We start from the raw sequence: 19,852 nt of genomic DNA on the forward strand, positions 1-19,852 counted from the left end.
CCCTAACCACCCTACCACCCTACCCACCCTACCCACCCTACCCACCCTAACACCCTTCTAATATAATAATTTAATATAAAAATCTATAATTATATACTCTAATAGTTATAATTTATATAGCTCCTCCTCTATATCTATAGGATTAGGGCTATTAGGGCAGGCCTATATATAGTACTATACCTAGTCCTATATATACTACTACTATAATATAAACTAGTATATAGGACTCTACTAATTATATAACTACTAGATATAGGTAAAAAATATTAAAATCTACTACTATAGCTTAATATAGTCTATAATTTCCGCTTCTTTTATATACGCTAATAATAGCTTATATAGGGAATTAGCCTTCTAGATATAGGTGGTCTTAATATATACTAAATACCTACTAGCCTAGGTAATCTACTAGCTTATAATAGCTAATCGCTCTATCGCCTACTAAATAGTAGATATAGTACCCTTAGGGCCCTCACTATCCTCCTAGGGCTACTCTATAGATTATACTAATAAATCGGCCAGGATGCCTTATAAATATAGAACCTATCTAGTGCGATTTAACCATAGCGTGGCTTTATCTAATTCACTAGCCTAGATATTAACCTATTAGCTATAGGTCTACTACGCCTAGAACTCGCGCACGCGTTAGACTAACTACTAAATAGTATTAGGGTTAGTGGCTAATAGGGTAGTATAGATAGTAGGGGACTAGTGGATTTAGATAAAATAGGATCTAGATTTAGTCTTAAAAATACGCTAATATAATATAGACTAGGAATTATTATTAAATTCCTCCTAAATATAGCGAATTTCTAATAGCTTAGGTTAACCACGATAATTACTAAGGGACTATATATAGGCCTACTACTAATAGACTTATAATAACTAGATAGTATAGTAAATATATTTCTTATATTATAAATATAATAAACTATTATAGTAAACTAGTAATCCTAGGATTAGCTAGTTAATCTAGGTTAGCTAACTAGTAATATTAGGCTAGTCTTTAATATAGTCCTATTACTAGATATACTACTTAATATCCTATGCTATTAAATAGGGTAACTAGTAGTTAGTACTAATTAAATAGTTAGTAATATTATCCCTTTATATAGTATACTTATATTTCTAGTAAATCACTACCTAGAACTTAGAATTAGTAAAAAATACTTCACTAGTAGTAGGGTTACTATAGGTAGTACTTAATATATTATAATTAGAAATATATATCTAAGTATATTAATTAGTAACCTATATAATTAGAATATTAGATCGCGAAAATATAGTTAATAGGCTATATAAAATAGAACTATTAGGAAATAAATAAAATTAACCCTTAAATTTTAAGCTAGAATAATCCTTATAATTACCTATACCCTATTAGGTCTATAATAGTAATTATTATATTATAATATATTATAGGCGGGTCTATATATTACCCTATTAAAAACCTACTAACTTTAAATCTAGTAACTATCTTTTCTAGTAGCCCTAATATCTTATAATATATACTAACCCTAATAGAGGGTAGTTATTAAATTTATAAATAATTCTAATGTCCCTTAATAGGGTAGAGTATAAATTAGTTAGACTTATAAGCCCTAATTCTAATTATAAAAAGGTTAAAGTATACTATATTAAAAAGGGTTAATAAATACTAAATCTAAGAAATCTAATATAAGTTATAATTAAAAAATCTAATAAGTGCTATAATTAAAAAATCTAATAAGAGTAAATATATCTAGTAAAAATTTTAATAGATAGCTATATTAATAAAATATTTCTAGAAAGAATCCTATAAAGAACTATATTAGAGTAATATCTTAGAAGATAATCCTATAAAGAACTATATTTAAGTAATATCTTAGTAAAAAGATTAAGAAAAAAGTAAGCCTAAGAGAAACTAATTAGATATAGTCTTTATTATTAGTACTATTATTAACTATCTCTATCTCTAATCGCTAATTTAGATATTCTTACTCTAGAACTAGCGCGTAAATATTAGAGCCTAGAATAGGCACTAGCTTAGTATAAGTACTAGAGGTATAGTAGAGGTACTCTACCTAGGCTATATATTAATATTCTAGGTATATAAAGAAGATAATTAGTTAATAAGTATTATTACTAGTATAATACTAGATATAGAATACTACTAAGAGTAGATAGTTCCTTCTAAGCTTAGAGCGAAATATAGTAGTTAAGGCTACTATAATAGAGATAGATACTAAACTAGTTAGCTAATAATAGAGTATATAGCCCTTATACTTATAATATATATAATAATATAAAGAATTATTTATATACTAGTATTAATTAAGAGTATACTAAGGAATCTATAGCGTATAGAAAAGTGCTACTAAGTATAGAAAGTAGGGGAGTTTAGGGAAGTCCCTAGTATAAGATAGATTAGCGAGGCTATAGATAGTCTCTATTAAGGTCTTAGAGGGGCCCCTTATCTAATTTACTAGGGTTTAGATATTAGTAAAGAAGATATTATCCCTAATAAAGATATTAGTAAGAAGAGATCTCGTGATAAGGCGAAGGTCTTTAATAAGGGATATATACTACTAATTAGTCTATAGGTCCTATTTAGCCCTAATCGCTATAGTATAGGTATTAGAATAATTAATCTAGAGATTATTAAGATCACTATATAATCTAGGACTATTAGTAGTCTAGGGGGTAGATATCTAGGATATAGTTAGTTATAAATAGAGGAGATATATAAGAGGGACCTACCTTAATATAGATTAGGAGTAAGAGCTACTAGAGTAGTAGATAATAGATTAGAGAAAGTTCTTCCTAGGAGACTAAAGATTACTTTAATAGAACTAAAAGATAGAGAATACTATAAAGGAGCTTTTAGTAAAAAGTAGAGTAGGCTAAGCTAGGTAAAGATAAGAAGCTATAGATTAGTAAAGATAATAAAGAAAGGAGAGAGAGAGAGGAAGAGATAATTTATATATCTATCTCTTATAGTAAATATTATAGTGAATATTATAGTAAATATTATAGTAAATATTATAGTAAATATTATAGTAAATAAGTATACTCTAGTAAATTAAATAAAATTAGATAAAATTAGTTTAAATTAAATCAAAGTAAATTAAGGTAAAATATATTAAATTAATTAGAATTAAAATAAAAAATAGAGTTAGATAAAATTAGAGTAGAAGTAAACTTAATAGTAAATATAGAAATATATATTTAATATAGTCTAGCACTTCTAGCTATTAAAAACTACTAGATAAATTAAATATAGTTAAATCACTCTAAAAAAAGATATAGAGATTCTACTAACTATAATTACCCTATTTATTAACTTTTAATAAATAAAATCCTTGATTTACTAATATATCTAACTATTAGTTTTCTTAGGGTAGGTAGATAAGCTATATTTTAGTTAGGGATAATATAGGAAGAGAGTTACCCTATTAAAAAAATATACTAACTTTATACCCTAGTAACTACACTTTTTACTACGCTAAATACCCTAAAAATTAAATAGAGGGTGATTAGACTATTAATTAAGAATATATATAAATTTTAGCCTTATTAGAGCCTAGAATATTAATATAATATATAAAAGAGTGTGTTTAATATAATGCACCCTAACCTACTTCTTTTTCCCCATACTTAAGAAATCTACCCTAAATATAATGCAGTGTATTATAATTACCCTTATGGGTTAGAGGCTCAAATAATTTAGTTCAGCTCGTTTAGTATAGTGGGTTCCATAGCATATCATGTTATAAGGAATATTCTAGATAAAGTCATAACTTATAAAAAGAGGTACCAGGTATTACCTGGTAGGCAAGAAGAAAGAAGTGAAGGTGGTGCTCGTTATCTCTCTATTAACGTAACATGGATAGGAAAAGTTCTCGATATCGGATGATAGTGAATACAGTAGTCTAACTACAATAGGTGTAATGTTATGCAAGATAATGTTCGAGAACTTTTTGAAATGGAAAACCCAAGTGAAACTGATTTCGAGCGGCCCTGTACAGAGAAGGAATGAATGTTTTGTTGTTCGCGACTGATCAACAGAGCAACATCGTTTGGGGGCAATCGCGACATGACGGGGAATTGGAGTTGCTTGCGTGCGTGGCCAACCAGACCGCCTATCACCGATTTGGGTTCTCTTTTTGATCTGACAGTTCGCGAAGAATGCCACAGCCTTAGGCCGTGACACCGCAGACCCTTGTTGGTCAACTGTCAGACGCCTGAAAAAGGGGCTGGTGGGCCCGGCAGAAACGTTGTCATTAGGGGTCGCAGCACTCCCTTATCGGGTTACCTTGTCAGGTTACAGAGGTCGAGCTCTCCAGCCACCCGAGGCTTCATGCAACAATCATTATTACTTTATTTTAGCGCTGGAGATATGCAATGAGATTCCACTATGGTCGAATTATCTGGCTTGATCTGTGTGGGCGGCCGAGCTTATTATCTTACAAGACCGCATATGCGGTGGCAGATGATAAAATGGGGTCCGTAGTACGCCATGCTTGGCTTGATCATCCCGCCAGACACTGACTAAGAAGTCCTAAGCTATCCATCCGTTGAAGCCGTCCGTTGAAGCCGTCCGTTGAAGCCGTCCGTTGAAGCCGTCCGTTGAAGCAGCCGCCATCTATATACCAAACCATCCAGCAATGTGAATGTAAATTGAAGCGCTGCATTCTGGCCAAATTGAATATTTGGAGCAGACTATAATAAATAGATATAATAGATAGAGTTCTAGTAGGTGCTTCTATGGTGGTTGGTCATTGTCCACCACAACCAATCTTTCTTAAGGGCGGTTTTGTTGTGTTGAAATCAAAGTGACTGTATTGAATTCTGTTCAGTTGTCTATCTAGTTGGAGGTGGAATTCCTGATCTATTCGAGTCTCACAATGACCCCATCACCAGCTGTATCCAATATAGACTAGTCTCTATCTAGGATAAGGCTAGAGAATTTCTCTAAGAGCAGAGAAGGATGCACTAGTTCTGGGACGTACTATACCCAAAAACGCCGTCGCACCTCTTTGTTTCATGGTCGCGGCATGCGAGTATACATCACAAGTAAGTGAAAGACATTTCTAGGCTCGACCTAGGGGGACGAGAGTATTGTCAAGTACACGTGCGCGGGAAGCTAAGTAGAGAAAGGTAGGTTTGTTGAACGGTCTTCACCTATTATACCAATGTTCACCAAATTTTCATTTCTTTATTTTGTTAATATTGTCAGACCTGGTTTTTGGACCGTATCCAGGGGTATTTTTGATGTTGATAGTCGCAAAGTAACTCAATTAATCTACGATAGAAAAGAAATAACAGGCGGTAATGCATCAAATTCAAGGTTCTTGACGTCAGCCCCCAATATCGAAGGAACCAGAAACCACTAAAGCCAACAAAATGGGACCGTCCTAGATGTTGAGTTGAACGAATTTTATCTAACCAGCCTCATTGCTCAGAAATTAGCGCCCCATCATCCATCGTGATAAAAGATCTCCCGCGAAGACTCTGGTGAGTTTTGATTAGCTTACCAATTTGGAGCGACCAATCTTAGGTTCATCGTTGCGCTGTATGTAAACGATAATTACCGTCCTTGAGAGCGGGGAAGCGGCTGCAGACAGTCGCGAAGGTTTGAGGGAAAGTGGAGTAGGGTCCCAGTGAAGGCGAGGACCAGGAACGTTCGTTTTAATGCAATGCAAGCAGTAAGTGGTTGAACACTTGCAGTCTGCTTTCCTGTGTCTTATTTTATTTGTACATCCAATGGGACCAGCGAGCTGCATCGGGCAAAAGAATCTCACAACAACAATAATATTGAAAATAAAATAGTGGGTAGACCTAAGGCTCGATCGACTTAAAATTTTTGTAGACCACTTCAAGTTGACGCTCATGATGCACGGATCATGTTCGTATTCGATATAAACATCTTATAGTCCTCGTTAATCCCGAGTGACCTTCCAAGGCTTAGGCTGGAGACAAATTTCTTCAAAGAGCCCATACTCTACTACTGGTCATCACTCATCTCCAAATGGGCAGGGGTTGAGTTGTGTGTCAGAGGGTGGGTTGCAATTATTGCCTGAGATTACCCAGCAGGTCCCATCACTGCAAGAGCAGTAGTTGGGAATGCCACTGGCGGTCATCAGCTTATTAAACAGGCCATAAAGTGGGTAGAGCCTTACTTGTCCGGATCAGCTTCGTTGTAGCATGGCGGCGTGCCGGAGGCCAATGCAAAAGAAGCAAGCGCAAAGATAGTGGAGTAAAGTAAGATGTATTTCATTTTTACTGTGAACCTTTTCAGGATGTTTGAAGGGTACTATGTTGTTGGATACGGCAAGGAAGTGGTGAAATAGATGAGTCGAAATCAGTGTCGTGGCAAACGTGATGTCTGTACGCTTTAAATACATCCGTAGAAGTGTTCGATACTTGTTTAGATGATCGTATGTACAAACTCCAAGTGTTGGGGCCAGAGACACCCTCGTGCATTATGCTTGTTTCGGTAGGTAGCCTTCCAACGCAAACTTTAATACCCACTTGGGCAAACACCCATGTTTCTAGTCTTAGTATATCTAGCCTCAGATGCCCTAGCACGTTTTTCTAACTTCAGTATGTAGTTAGATATTTACATCATATGATTGCATTACATGGTCGCATTACATGGTTGCATCACAAACTATGTGGGTACAGTATGCCCTGTCCCCAAGTTGGTTGATGATTGGAATTTTTGATTGGATAAGTGCCCGAGACTAATAAAATTCCCGTTCAGAATGATCCTTCAAAATGATCCTTCAGTAGCGCATACTTTGCCCGAGTGCGAGTCGTACATCAGATCTAGCTTGATAACTATTGAACAGCCATGGAGAGGTATATAGGTTCTCCAGACGTCCAGTGTTCGAGTAAGTCCAGGTTAACCTTGACCGATATCACATTCGTACAATTTCGTACCGCTGAAATAGTTCCATACATACTGCAACATGATGCTCAGACAAGGGCTGTACATTGTCGCTGCAGCGGTATCCACTGCCAATGCCGTCACTATCTCGGGATTTTCCTCACAGAAATGCGGTGGTTCTACTGTCACGGTGTGCCCTGGCATAGCTGATGTAAGATGCCGAGAGAGAGAGAGACATACATCTGCATGGATAACCCCTCCCCCCTTACACTACTTCATGTATACATGCTTGAGGCACCTATCGCTGACAAGAATTCTAGTTAACTTGTTGCCCATTCCCTCGAGGCGGTCTACAGGTGGATTCGGCCTATTTTACCCTTATTTATGCCGGCTGCATCGGTGTTTTCTTCCAGTCTTTGCCGGACCAGTTTTGCAATGGTCCTATTAGAGATTCAGAGGCAGGACATATAGCGGGAGCGTGCCTTAGCGGAGGCCAGATCTCAAATTACTTTGGCGGGGGAGCTGCTTGGATCGACTGCATAAATTGTGTTCCAGGTAAGTGAACCTATTCGCATATCATCACCCGTAATGGAAACCGCATGAGCTCGGCTGACAGAATACCTTGTAGCGAAACGGGACTTATCGGAGGACCTTGCTATCGGGACTTGCAACAGTACAGTTATCCCTACGATGCTTGCCTGGGAAGGAGAGGGGGCGTGGGTTTTGGACCACCTAGATGGCGAAGCTTGGGACCGGTACAATGAGTTGCCAGTTACTACAGACGTAAGTGATATTTTTGCGGCTGAGATTCACCTTAAACCCGGACTTCCGCTCTTTGACTTGCTGATTCTTTTCAGCTTGATGTCCACCGCGAGAACCTTAAATCGATCGGTGCAACTTGGTATGCTTGGGATCATCCCATGCCATGGTTGCTGAGCTGCTAGCCGAAGAATAGTCAGATCAAGGGTGGTTCGAGACCTTACCATGGTGAGGTCATGATAAGGGTGAAGGTGCTAGGGCCTGTTATATCCTAGTGGAAGAATATTAGAAATCTGAATAGGCCAATTCATCAACGAGTCTTGCAAGGGTGTTATACATTGAAATTGGGGAGTCGCAAGTTGGTCGTGGCATACTTGTAACTACCACTGGTATTGTATGTACTATTTTGGACGGGGTGCTCGCTTAATTCATGTCGTTTCCAACATTGAAGTCTCTATAATTGCAGTAGTCTCCGTCGTATGTGTCTACTAAAATATCCACAGAAATTTCGACTGCAACAACTGCCCAGTGGGATATTATCCGGCTTAATATCTATAATCAATATACTTCCCGCATAGACCAGTAATGATATATTAGATTATATTCATGAATGCGAATTTAGGCCGATAAAAAGCAAAGAAATTAGCAATAATTCACAGTTTCGTAAGTCTGGAATGCATGATTCTAGCCTGTCTCAGCTATTACTGTTCATCTTTCCCTTCGCCTGGCTTCTCAAACTTCAACCACTTCTCCGGCACCTCAATTTGTTCTGCTTCCTGAATCCCCATGAACCACCGCCTAAATTCTCGATACTCCCCTTTTGTCGAGCCCGATTCAGGGCCTAAATCAAAGATTTTGCCAGACGCGGTTACGAACGTGGCGGGCATCGCATCGCCAGTAAGCACATCGTTTAGAATCCGAACGCCGCGACGAGTCATGTCCATCATAGTAGCGGCGTAACGCTTCGTATATTGGTCAACAGAGTCGTTTTCCCTTCGAGGGACATGATTGTGTAATTCGCTCTGTAGGATGACTGAGTCAGGATTAGCACCTTTAGCGAGGAGGCGTTGGCGCTCCCGACGCGCTATAGTAGCGTAGTCTACTGGAATCCTGTAGACCATGGGCTCGTCGTCCGAGTCGTGACGAGATCCGTCGTCTCCATGGGTTTGAGCGGATTCGGAGTACATTGCTTTTGAGTGTTGGGCCGGGGCTTCTTGTTGCGACATGATAAATGTTCCAATGAGTGTTTTGATTCTTAAGTCGTAGTGATTGCAGTAGTCTTCGTGGAAGCTTTGAGATGCTTAGAAGCCCAGAAAGTAACTTAGAAATGATAACGATAAAGCGTCGGCACTAGGGGGGATCGATCGGAGTTAAATACAGGGCACAGAAAATTTATGTTATCTATATATAAAATATAAGGTACTTAAAGTGGTATTTTACCCCTCTAAACCCAATATTTCTACATACTTTATGAAAATTATACATAATTTTGGACCCATAAAAAATGGGCTCAAATGGGGGCCCATTTCAAAGGTAAATGGGCCCCCATTTTTGGGCCCAACCTAACCCAGCCCATCGGGCCCAACCCATTTGCCAAAGCCTAATTATTATCATAATATATAATCTAATACACACCCCTATATAATAGGACTTAAAATGGTGGCTAGAAAATAAGGACTAGTATACTATTTATTGTTTTCTGATAAACTAGGAGATTGGTTACTTACCGCTAGAACCTTTTAGGGATAGGCTCGTTCACCGTTTTCTCAATTTCCACTAGTTTTGTATTCGTAATGAAATAGAATACAGCGTAACAACACGCTAGAGCACGGACAACAGTCTATAGCGATCGCTCAACCGATCAACATACCTTCAATCAATCATCTGATTGTATTGGACATGTTCATTACTAGCCAGTACATCAATTCCTAATCCTGTCATTTTCTTCCGGCGGAAAACACGCAGAATAAAACGCGGTAAAAATGGCTGTGTCAGATGGATGGATCCATTCATTGAACGCCACTGTGTTATACGCTTGACGTTTCGCTGTTACAGTCGTCTACGGGTACTCCGTACATGCTACGGCCTACCACGGGGATGCTCCCCATCAGGTTTCCAACCATTTCCTTTCTCTCTCTTCTTTTCTTCGACCTCCTTCGCCTCTTACACGTGCGTGCCCAGGTGTCCGTTTCAAACCCGTCAACTGGTGGCCACTTATCAGTCAACATTGAATACATACATGGGGCCTTTTGAGTTACTTTTTTTACGCTTTGACAACCCTTTCTCATACCCCACCCTCCTTAAGACGGCGTTTCTACACTCAGAACATCTCCTTTGCGATTTCAAGGTCTCCATTTTCCAGCACAAAGGCACTTCAAATGTCTTACCTACCGCCAGGATGGACCCTGGAGCGACTTCAAACAGCAACAGTCGATGATCTACGCCAAATACCAGAGGAAGTAAGTAATTATTCTATATAAAGTAACTGATCTAGATCCCTAATTATCTCGATCATATAGAGACTCCATGAGATTGACGAAAGTTTAATTCCCTTCGAAAATGTTCCAGTCCGACAAGTCATTGGCCGTGCAATCCATAACGAACACCGACGAAGAGTTCGCGCAGATCGCGGCCTGCCGCCTGCTCCCGGGGTACCGCTTTTTGAAAAGAACGACGATCCAGTGGTGGAGGTAGTAGAAAGAGGAGGATTTGACGATTTTGGATTTATCGTTTTTCGGACCGATTACTCAGACGAAGGACGCTGGGAGCAGTGGCAGAAAGAGTTCCATCGCATTATTGACGCCTCGATGGCGAGTGCTAGTGGGGGAAAGAAAATTGAAGACAAATGCCTCTTACTAAACTATGAAGACGAGGATATTGCTGGTGCTACTTATGGGCAGATTTTACAGTAAGACCCTATCTCTATTCTGCGAGTGTTTGCAATGTTGACCGATGTACTAATAATCCTTATAGAGAATACTCTGAGTACCAAGAGACTGAAAGTATCCCTGAGGGACTTGATACTGGTATGTGCCTGGTTGTCGACTCAGCTGCTATGGACTCTATAACATCCGACAAGCCGTGGGTATATGCATTGGACTTGTCATTCGATCATGCCAGTAAGAGTCCACTCGCAGATGGAGCCTATCCAGGCTACTTCCGAGTTGCCGTCGACTCTGTAATCACGGAGCTCTACCCTTTGCTCACAGCAATGACACCTCCGGAGCTTTGGCCTTCGGACAACACAATATGGGAATCCGCGTTTTAATAAAAGAGCGATGGGAGCGTTGTGGCTCCTGAAAAAAAAATTGTACAGCTCCTGGCAGCAGCTGTTGGCTCACTAAGTCCAGCTTTTTATCCAATAATTTTGCATACATTGATTGACAGAGATTGTGAGTGTGGTCGATGCTGCTGGATCCTCAATACCAAGAGCCCCAGGCAATATGGGGGGCCGGTAGGCGGTGTCCCAATCAAGTTTAGCCCCACGTGATCCAGAAACCTCAATCTTCTAAATCTCTAAGAAACACGAATATGGAATCATTTTTAGCTCTCCTGTAGTATTGAAAGAAGGTGACTAAGTATGCCAGCACAGCAAGGACTTTTGGTGTGATTGCGCATCTAACGAATCTATTTTCATGCTGAACAGACAAAATTATCCCTTTTTTACTATGTAACGACATGTTCAATTTCCACTGGCAGAATTTAGGCGGTGACCTGAAAGGAGCTCAAACCAGTTGTCTACGACTGCCCAAGCACTTTGTTAGGTCAACACAACGAATATCCTGCATACATGGGTTATTCCCGATCGCTGTTTTAAGTGCAATCACAAATTTCTCATATCTAGCTCTGGAAATGTCCTTCAATGTCCGTTGACGTGGGCGACTTCATTGAAAAAGATAGAAGAAAAGGGTACTATAGGGCGCCATGTCTTGTTCGCAAATTAGCCTTGTATTTCAGCTGCGCTTGGTAAAAGCTTGGGATTATAGGTCAAGTGCAAACTTTTCATCGATGTTCTTTCTAAATCTGAATGCACTTGGAATTTCAATAACAAAGCCTCAATCCACCGTCAGCCAGGCATGCACTCTGCAACCACTTTCACTCTGCTGTTCATGTCTGTAATTGAGACCCAGACCTAGCTTGTCTGTTCAATATAATATTTCTGGCACATACTGTTATATTGAAACATGGAGTTTGGTATTGGAATGGTATTCGATGGATGATTTACAGTCAGTCTCCCTAGCGGAGAGATCTTGAGGTCCTTCTCTGTGAAAACGTCACATATTTGAGTGGGCTTGCATTTCTTTGACTTTTGACGAGTCCAAAGGGGCGTGAAGTGGAACGTGAGTGTGCAAATCATTCAAGTGCGCTAAATAGCCTCAGGGATATCTGTTGGTCCATTGGGGTCAAAGTGACTTGGGCCGATCCCTGCTAGAGAATCCCAGGAGCTTTGCATCTAATTGATTGATTTATTTATTTATTCATAGACTGTCCCAGCCGCCCTAAGGCAGCTATGCAGCGTGTTCAATTATCAATACATCTCTCCCTGCTCTTCCTGCATTTGAAAATGAGTTCGCTCTGACCAGACCAGAATGACCTCTTTCTCGCGCTCCTAGTAGTCACATCATACTCATAGTTATAATAATCGTTCTATATCTTTGACTTGTTAGGCCTTTCCTGGCCTTCCTCTGCTTCTGTTTGACAAAAATCACTCGTCTGCGGTAAATTATGCACCGTGGAAGGGTTCCTGGTAGGGCCCCTCCTGTAGAGACTGCGGTGGTTTGATCTGTATGTTGGGGGTACGCTACTTTGAGTGCCGATGTTACTGTATCTGTGTGGCAGTGGAATTGTTGTGGCTTGCTCGTTGATGGGTTCCAGGTCTATGTTGACTTGTCGCTACGTAGATGGCTCGTGGCAAAAGCACACGTCTGAGATGTGTGGCTTTGCATGAACGACTGTTGGAACGTAAGTCAACTGTAAAGTTGCAAAATATTGTAGAACTCAAAATGACGTTTTGAGCCGTAGGTGGTGTTTTTGGTGGTAGTGTTGGTGTCGTTAATATTGCGATATCCATCTGTTGAGCCCATGAACCATACCAACGTCTCTACCCCGAGCCTAGCGAATCATCATCAATCTCCAAGCCGTAAACCATTGTCGGGCAGGACGAACGGAGTGACGAGTTCCGTTCTCCGTCGTGGGGGTGGACGTGTGAGGGGGCACGACTTCCTCTGTGGTACTGTTCTATGATGTTGGGTGTTTCGTGAGGTTCGGAGACTTGGCTTTCGGCGCTTCAGCGCGTCGTGATAAGGGGGGAAGATTGTGTTGTTGAGCTCCTCCTGGCACTCAGAGAGCCAAACTATTTCTCTGAGAGTTCATAGCGGGCACCACGTGGAGGTGGGAGCTCGTCGCCCACCGATCTTGAGTGACATTTCTAGGAGTATTATAGATCCCAGGGCCAGGCTAGGGGATACTAGCACCGATCTTACTGTAGATGGGATAGGTCTTGACGGGTCTAGCACTAGTTTGTGAGTGTATTCGCTAACGGAAATCCTAGAATACTAAATAAGATTTTTGTCACACGTAGTTAAGGATAACAGGGCTACAAATCAGAGGCGCTATGCCTAGATTCAAAGTACTTATTGGCCTTCCAATATAACGCCTTTGAGGTGGTTGATAAATTACTATGTAAGCGCATCTTCTTCTATCAGGTACATAAAGGCAAATATATTTCCTTAAGTAAATATCCAACACGCTGGTGTATAAAGTAATCAATAATCATCCGAAAATTTACGGCCTAAAGAAACAGTTCACGTCTAAATCTTCAAACGTGCCAATAGCAGCCTACGAGTTATTACTCACATAGATATCGTGAAAGCTTTGGGCGGGATTATTACGATGACGGGAATCTATGATCCCCACTTGAAGTTAACTATTATCTTTGATTTCGATACCCCGACCAGTCCGTAGCGAATGAACCTCTTAGTGGAGCTTATTAAGTAATTCTCGTGAGTAGTGGATCTTAGTAGCCTGCTCTGAAATTTGATAAACAATACGATTAAGAGTCGCTAGTTTGTCCTGAAGCACTTTCTTATCCTAGTCAAATCCCTTAAATTACAAGCATGAGAGCCGCTATGTCGAGCTTCACTCACGTGCTCTAGGTGTAATATTCAGGGGCATACAAGAACGCGCTGTCCAATCCATTCAAATAGCTTATACATTGAATATTATGTTGTTTTGGTCAATATATAGTGGATTATTATAAATATTTGATGGGGTGGCCCGGCCGACCGTGTGGCCCGCAGCCCACTCGCTTATGAAACACGTTATATATTGCGTTCGATGGCTTTCCTGCCTGTAGAGAGCCTGGTGATTGACCATATTTAGTCAAATAGCTTAGACATGTAGTGTTACGTGTTTATGGTTGAATTTCCAGGTTGAACTATGAAAGGATGACCAAGTCGCCTGGTCGCTGGTGCCAATATGGAGCTACTTACGCGGCTACGCCACTAGGATCCACATCGCTCTCTCTGTTGCCAAGTTATCATCGCTATAGTGGGTCCTTCTATCCAGGAGTGGACCTGTTAGCCACCTCCGTTTCTAAGTATCGATCTTTTGAAGAGGCTGGGCATATGAATTCATCTATCGTCTGCTGAAATTTCCAAATATTTATTCAGCCTGACCCCGATCTTTTCGAGTCTGCCGCCAACATATTTACGCTAGGATCGCCGCGATTAAAATTAACATGCATACGAATTTCTCATTATCTGCCGCCATTTGGGCCGCATTTCTTTCCCTCGCAACTGCCCAATCTTATACAAGTTGTGATCCTATGGAAAAATCCTGCCCTGCCGACCCGGGAATAACGAGTACCGAAATATCTTACGACTTCACCAAAAGCTCGGATCTTGCAAAATGGAACACCACTGCTGGGACAGTAACGGCCAGTGACGAGGGAGCAAAGTTCACCATCAGTCAAGAGGGAGACGCCCCGACCATTGAAACCGAATATTATATTTTCTTCGGGGAAGTTAGCATTACCATGAAAGGTGCTTCGGGGACTGGAATTGTCAGCTCTGCTATTTTAGAGTCGGATGACCTCGACGAGATTGACTGGGTTAGCAACTCCGGAACGTTCATTTTCGCTTCTTGATGCTAATGACCCGGCCCCTGTAGGAGATTTTAGGAAGCTATAGCTCCAAGCTTCAAACTGACTATTATGGCAAAGGAGATAGTGGTTCCTACGACCGCTGGACTTGGGTAGAAGCCTCGAACCCTCTGTCCACCTTCCATACTTATAAATGGGTGTGGACTAAGACGGAATTGACTTGGTCTATCGACGGCACCGTTGTGCGGACCCTGAAATATGCTAATGCTGTACATGACGGTGCCTCTCGATACCCCCAAACGCCCATGAGCGTTCGCATTGGAATTTGGGCAGGCGGCTCCAGCAGCAGCGAGGGTACCGTTGAGTGGGCTGGGGGTGTGACCGATTACTCTGATGGCCCATTCACCATGTATGTCAAGTCTGTCTCTATTGTGAACTATAACCCAGCGGAATCGTATAAATGGACGGACAAATCTGGCTCAATGGATAGTATTGAGATTGTTGGAGGCACCTCGAGCACAGGAACCACAGACTCCTCAACCGGGACGGCAGCGGTTCCAGCTTCAGTGGCTGCTACTGGTGGTTTATGGCGTTCTCACCCTTCGGGCTCGTCACAGACTACCAGCCGTCCCATGTTCTCTACTATTGGCATTGGCCACTTGTCTATTTTCATCTCTATTTTAATGGTGATGATATGTCTTTAAGGAGGCGCATTAAATGATGAAAGTCCGGTTTTAGCGTGTCGCTTTTAGAATAATCTAGATTATAAACTGAACAAAATTTCACGCTAATCTCAATCTTCGGTAAATATATTAATTAAAGTATAGATGTACACCACAGGCCAATTAATATACAGAGAAATATGTTAGAGTCGAATAGAGTCATCCACTACAGTATAAAGATAGAATTAAGCATTATATATGAGGTCACTATGAAAAGGAAGGTTGCTCTAATCAAGGCAAACATAGTATAGAGTATTGTTCCCTCAAACTGAGCAATTCAATCCTAGCAAAACAAAACAATTATTGACGATCATCAGCTATATCACCTTAACTAAACAACCTTCGCCTTAAAGAGCAATTCCCAAGACCAGCGCAACCATGCAGGCGACTCCTGAGTTCCTATCCACAGCAGACGCCTCAGAAAACAATGTAGTCTGAGTAGACTGTGCCGACGATAATACAGAGGAAGTAGGACTAGCAACACCAGAAGACGAAGGAACCCCAAAGCTACTACCAGAAGCAGTTCCATCGTCACCCACAACAGAAAAGCTCGAGCCCATAGCGCCAGTACTCGACGAAGTAGACACCGGCTTACTGAACACCACGCTACTAGAAGCTGACGCTGTGGATGAAGCCGAGATTTGCTCCATAGACGAGATTGACGAAGACGAAGACTCCAACGACGAGGTACCCGTTGTCTCAATTCGAGACTCTGACGAAGTAGAAGTAGTGACCACCTCCGAAACATTCGCGTAGGTCACCATATACTCTGAACTAACGCAAAAACTATTTGCCGAACACGCATACCCATTGTTACAGCATAGATGGCCGCATACCACGTCGCCGTAGCAGGCCACATCGCAGCCGCGCTGCCCGTCAATGACGGTACATGCCGCTCCAGAGGGACAACAGCCTTCCCAGCCTACGCAGGAAGTATAGCCTGAGTCACAGATGTGAGAGACGTCTTGGCGGGGGTGGAGGACGTGGTAGATAGGTGCTGCAGTGATTTGGGCGTGAGCGGCGAGGAATTCGGCCTTAGTGGGCGAAAGGACAGATAGCGTAAGAAAGAGGAGGGAGAATAGGCTGGTGGTTTGAGTCAACATTGTAAGAATGGACAACTGTAAAGTATAGTGATTCCAAGTAGGTATAGTTCAGATATGAGGGTCCTGTAGGAACGCGGAGTTTGGTTCAGAAAAGCGCATAAGGCACTTCTTTTGTACACCCAGTTTAGTCTTATACAATTGCATAGTCCTTGAATCCATCAGAAGTGAGGCTTCCAAGCGCGCTATTCGTATACTCGCGGAGCGGGGAAAACCTCGTATTCGATGTGTCCGTGCAGCAGGCTTCTGCTAATCAATCGAATTTACTGGGTAAATATGTTGAGGCGGGTCGAGGCGGAAATGAGGCCTTAGCTAGTAAGGCATGAGGGAGCAACTGGTTTGTATGACGAATTCCTCACTAAAGTTTCCCATGTTGGTTTCGCTCAGCGTTCGGCGGCTTGAAAAATGGCAATATCTAATTTACCATAGATGTGGGATTTGTGCCGCCGGTGTGGATCAGTGCGTCAAACTGGACTCCCAAGGGGGCAGCCCTGAAAACCTAGTTCCCGAGCCGTATAATCATGCGTATCTTCGCTTACGTGTAGACTAATACCCCGATACACTCTATAATTGTTTGCATTCCTGTTTTTACAATTTAGCCTAGAAGAGCCTTATAGTCAGGTGGTTCGCTTAGCATATTATGCTTGGGCCTTGACCTTTGAAACGCGCAACGCGGAACCAAAGGGTTACTGCACCTCGGGGTCTTAAGCAACAAAGGAACGGAGAGATCATAGCGCCACAACGTGATATTGCAATTAAACCATTCCACGTTTTCCTCATTAATGATGGGATGTCGCAAAGATTGGTTCGTGTTTCATTTATGATTTATTTGCATTTATCACTTACCTCCGAAGTATTTCAGTGCTTTATATGAGATTGAACGGTTAAATCAGGTATGAGTCCTCTGAACTTTTTAATAATACTTTATTCTAGGCGTAGCACTACGACAAGCTAGTCAATATCCAGGATGAGCTCAGAATACCAATGTTCCCGTACCAGTAATATGCGTCTGACTGACAATTAATCAGAGAACTCTAAATGATCTAGCCGGTCTTGGCGCTATGGCTTGAAAACTGGATTAATGAGTATAGACATGTTCTTGCTTCTTGGAAGAAGTGCCTATTATACCACGGGAATGACTAGCTAGGTGGTTTTAGGTTAAGAGGATATCAACATCATGCGTAGTTCGCTTACTGACCATGTTATGACTTATCTAACCAGCGAAGTTCCTCGCCCCTATTCTTAGATGCATAACAGATCAAGGGGCTCCCTTTCTCTACGTATTGTGATCATGCTGACTGCTATGCATTGCAAATCTCGCATATAGAGCCTCGATGTTTCACCGATTTTCCGCAAATCCCGCAAAAGCATGTGGTCAAAGCAGAGGTTCCGGATCGGCTCAGCCTATTAATAAGAACAAGGCTCGCCACTCGCATCATATTCCTAGCCATGAGCACCTTGGTTTCCGCTTCGTCAAGCGGTAAAAGGCTGCCAGAGCCTTTGATCGCTGCCGTCTACACCGGACCAGGTGTGACCAGCAGATACCCTGCACAGGGTGCGTGTCAGCCAATGCAAAGTGCACTCTCTCCTACGCCCCTCCCCACTGCTCCCAGGGAAAAAGCACCAATATTGGTCTTACAAGTTTGGGGTTGGCGTCTATACCCCGCTCGACCTCTCCATCGCCCTCGTTCAGTCACACAACCCGCCGCTGTCACAATACCAGCACTAGCAGTTCTACCGCCAACACCAGCCAACCAGCCCATCTGCCCCGCTTTCTGGCGATTATTGAGTCAGCAAAACTTATTGGCGAGTAGTAGTCTTCCAGACACAGTCCCAAACGAGGTTTTCAATCTTCCTCACGTCCATGGCTTTTTTGCTAGTGAGCAGCAGGCTTCCTCACGTTCCTCAGCCTCCACTGGCTGCCCCTTCCCTCAGCTCCCATATCCCGCCGTCCCCTTGGGGGAGCGCCTCCTTCCGTTAGAAACTTTACCAAAGATCCAGCACAGTTACTATCTCCGGCTCTTCTGGGACGCCTGCCACCCGCTTCTGCAGATAATGGGCGAGCTGGAATTTGCAGAGCTCGATCCCTTGCCGCCACCAGCTATATTACATGAATATTCAGCAACGAATGCCCTGGTAGACTGTATTCTCTCCCTGGGTATACAGCACAGCCATATCACTGGCCTTTCCGGGCACATATTAGGACTCCAGGCAGTCGCATTCTCGGCTGTATAACCACGTAGCAGTGCCACCTGGAGCCAGCTGGCCTGGCTTCGAATATTTCAATCTTTGTCTTGCGGGCATGAGACAAACACAAAAGTAACCCTGGAGGTCCTACGATGCCATGCTTTGATGGTCGTATACCTCATGAAGGGCAACGCGTTTGGGGATGCCTACAACCTACTGGGCATTACTATCCGCAAAGCCTACGTTGTCAGACTTCATCGACTGTCCCCAAGCCATTTGCCCGAGTCTGGAAAGACTTCTCACATGCAACTGTGGTGAATTTTATTTACACTAGATCTTCAGTGCTCATTGCAGTTCGAAATGCCCGCTGCCTGCCAGAAGAGTTTAGTGAAATGCCCATTACCCACTGAGGATGGCCTCGCCCGTTATTTCTCTTCCCATGGTCATTGTGAGGATCGCGTGATTCTATATATGTATACCACTGGTTTGATCAACCTCGCCTTCACCATGTCCGACATTGCTGCGTGCTTCTCGACCGCGGACTTGGATGACGATGACAGCAACAGCCCGGCCACAGTCGAACAATACGCCGTCAAACTTTCGTCCACCCTCCAAAATCTCGAGATCTGGCACGATCAGCTACCCTCATTGTTGCGACTGAATCAAGGAGGGAACGGCTCTGGTAATGCTGAGATGCTTGACTTTGACCGCGAGCTGTCCCTACCTATCTGGCTTCGGAGGCAAAGGGTGCTCTTGGAGCTACACTATCACAACGCGTATATCCTCATCCAGCGTCTTTTTATCCATATTCCCTACAATCACTCCAGCGATATTCCTAGCGGTATGACCAGCTCCCCTGACTCCCGGCAGACGGAATTGCACATTACCAGTGCTCTCTACTATGCAGCCATGGTCATTAAGATGCTATTCGCCGTGTGCTCTGCGTCTGAAACCCTGGAGGGGGGTCAGAGGCCTTGCAGCCTCTCTGGAACGCAACACTGACAATGATGTCATATGTCAACTCAAACTCACTAAGCTCCGTGGTGTCACACGTGCTTGATTCTCTTATGCAAGCCCTGGCTGTTTTCGAGTTTTCCTCCTCCCCTTTATG

General features: G+C 42.3%; 7 protein-coding genes across 7 annotated transcripts; 5 read left to right on the top strand and 2 right to left on the bottom strand.

Moving 5' to 3' along the window:
• Positions 1 to 7,561: 7,561 nt before the first annotated feature.
• N7503_006148 (uncharacterized protein) lies at positions 7,562 to 7,905 on the top strand (the record flags this gene model as incomplete). Its single annotated transcript, XM_057065695.1, has 3 exons — positions 7,562 to 7,654; positions 7,729 to 7,772; positions 7,827 to 7,905. The coding sequence occupies 3 exons, from the start codon at positions 7,562 to 7,564 to the stop codon at positions 7,903 to 7,905; spliced, it is 216 nt and encodes a 71-aa protein (XP_056921164.1).
• Positions 7,906 to 8,331: 426 nt separating this feature from the next.
• On the bottom strand, positions 8,332 to 8,856 carry N7503_006149 (uncharacterized protein; the record flags this gene model as incomplete). The annotated part of the gene is made up of 1 exon (XM_057065696.1): positions 8,332 to 8,856. One exon carries the CDS (start codon positions 8,854 to 8,856, stop codon positions 8,332 to 8,334), a length of 525 nt encoding a protein of 174 aa, XP_056921165.1.
• A 1,152-nt stretch (positions 8,857 to 10,008) lies between these two features.
• N7503_006150 (uncharacterized protein) lies at positions 10,009 to 10,898 on the top strand (the record flags this gene model as incomplete). The annotated part of the gene is made up of 3 exons (XM_057065697.1): positions 10,009 to 10,089; positions 10,150 to 10,538; positions 10,604 to 10,898. 3 exons carry the CDS (start codon positions 10,009 to 10,011, stop codon positions 10,896 to 10,898), a joined length of 765 nt encoding a protein of 254 aa, XP_056921166.1.
• Positions 10,899 to 14,369: 3,471 nt separating this feature from the next.
• Positions 14,370 to 15,436, top strand: N7503_006151 (glycoside hydrolase family 16 protein; the record flags this gene model as incomplete). The annotated part of the gene is made up of 2 exons (XM_057065698.1): positions 14,370 to 14,741; positions 14,801 to 15,436. 2 exons carry the CDS (start codon positions 14,370 to 14,372, stop codon positions 15,434 to 15,436), a joined length of 1,008 nt encoding a protein of 335 aa, XP_056921167.1.
• A 365-nt stretch (positions 15,437 to 15,801) lies between these two features.
• N7503_006152 (uncharacterized protein) lies at positions 15,802 to 16,557 on the bottom strand (the record flags this gene model as incomplete). Its single annotated transcript, XM_057065699.1, has 1 exon — positions 15,802 to 16,557. The coding sequence occupies one exon, from the start codon at positions 16,555 to 16,557 to the stop codon at positions 15,802 to 15,804; it is 756 nt and encodes a 251-aa protein (XP_056921168.1).
• Positions 16,558 to 18,003: 1,446 nt separating this feature from the next.
• Positions 18,004 to 18,789, top strand: N7503_006153 (uncharacterized protein; the record flags this gene model as incomplete). Its single annotated transcript, XM_057065700.1, has 1 exon — positions 18,004 to 18,789. One exon carries the CDS (start codon positions 18,004 to 18,006, stop codon positions 18,787 to 18,789), a length of 786 nt encoding a protein of 261 aa, XP_056921169.1.
• A 459-nt stretch (positions 18,790 to 19,248) lies between these two features.
• On the top strand, positions 19,249 to 19,743 carry N7503_006154 (uncharacterized protein; the record flags this gene model as incomplete). The annotated part of the gene is made up of 1 exon (XM_057065701.1): positions 19,249 to 19,743. One exon carries the CDS (start codon positions 19,249 to 19,251, stop codon positions 19,741 to 19,743), a length of 495 nt encoding a protein of 164 aa, XP_056921170.1.
• Between the last annotated feature and the right edge of the window lie 109 nt (positions 19,744 to 19,852).

The sequence above is a fragment of the Penicillium pulvis genome, assembly GCF_028828015.1.
Source record: "Penicillium pulvis strain IBT 33274 chromosome Unknown contig_3_segment0_segment0, whole genome shotgun sequence".
Taxonomy (NCBI): Eukaryota; Fungi; Ascomycota; class Eurotiomycetes; order Eurotiales; family Aspergillaceae; genus Penicillium; species Penicillium pulvis.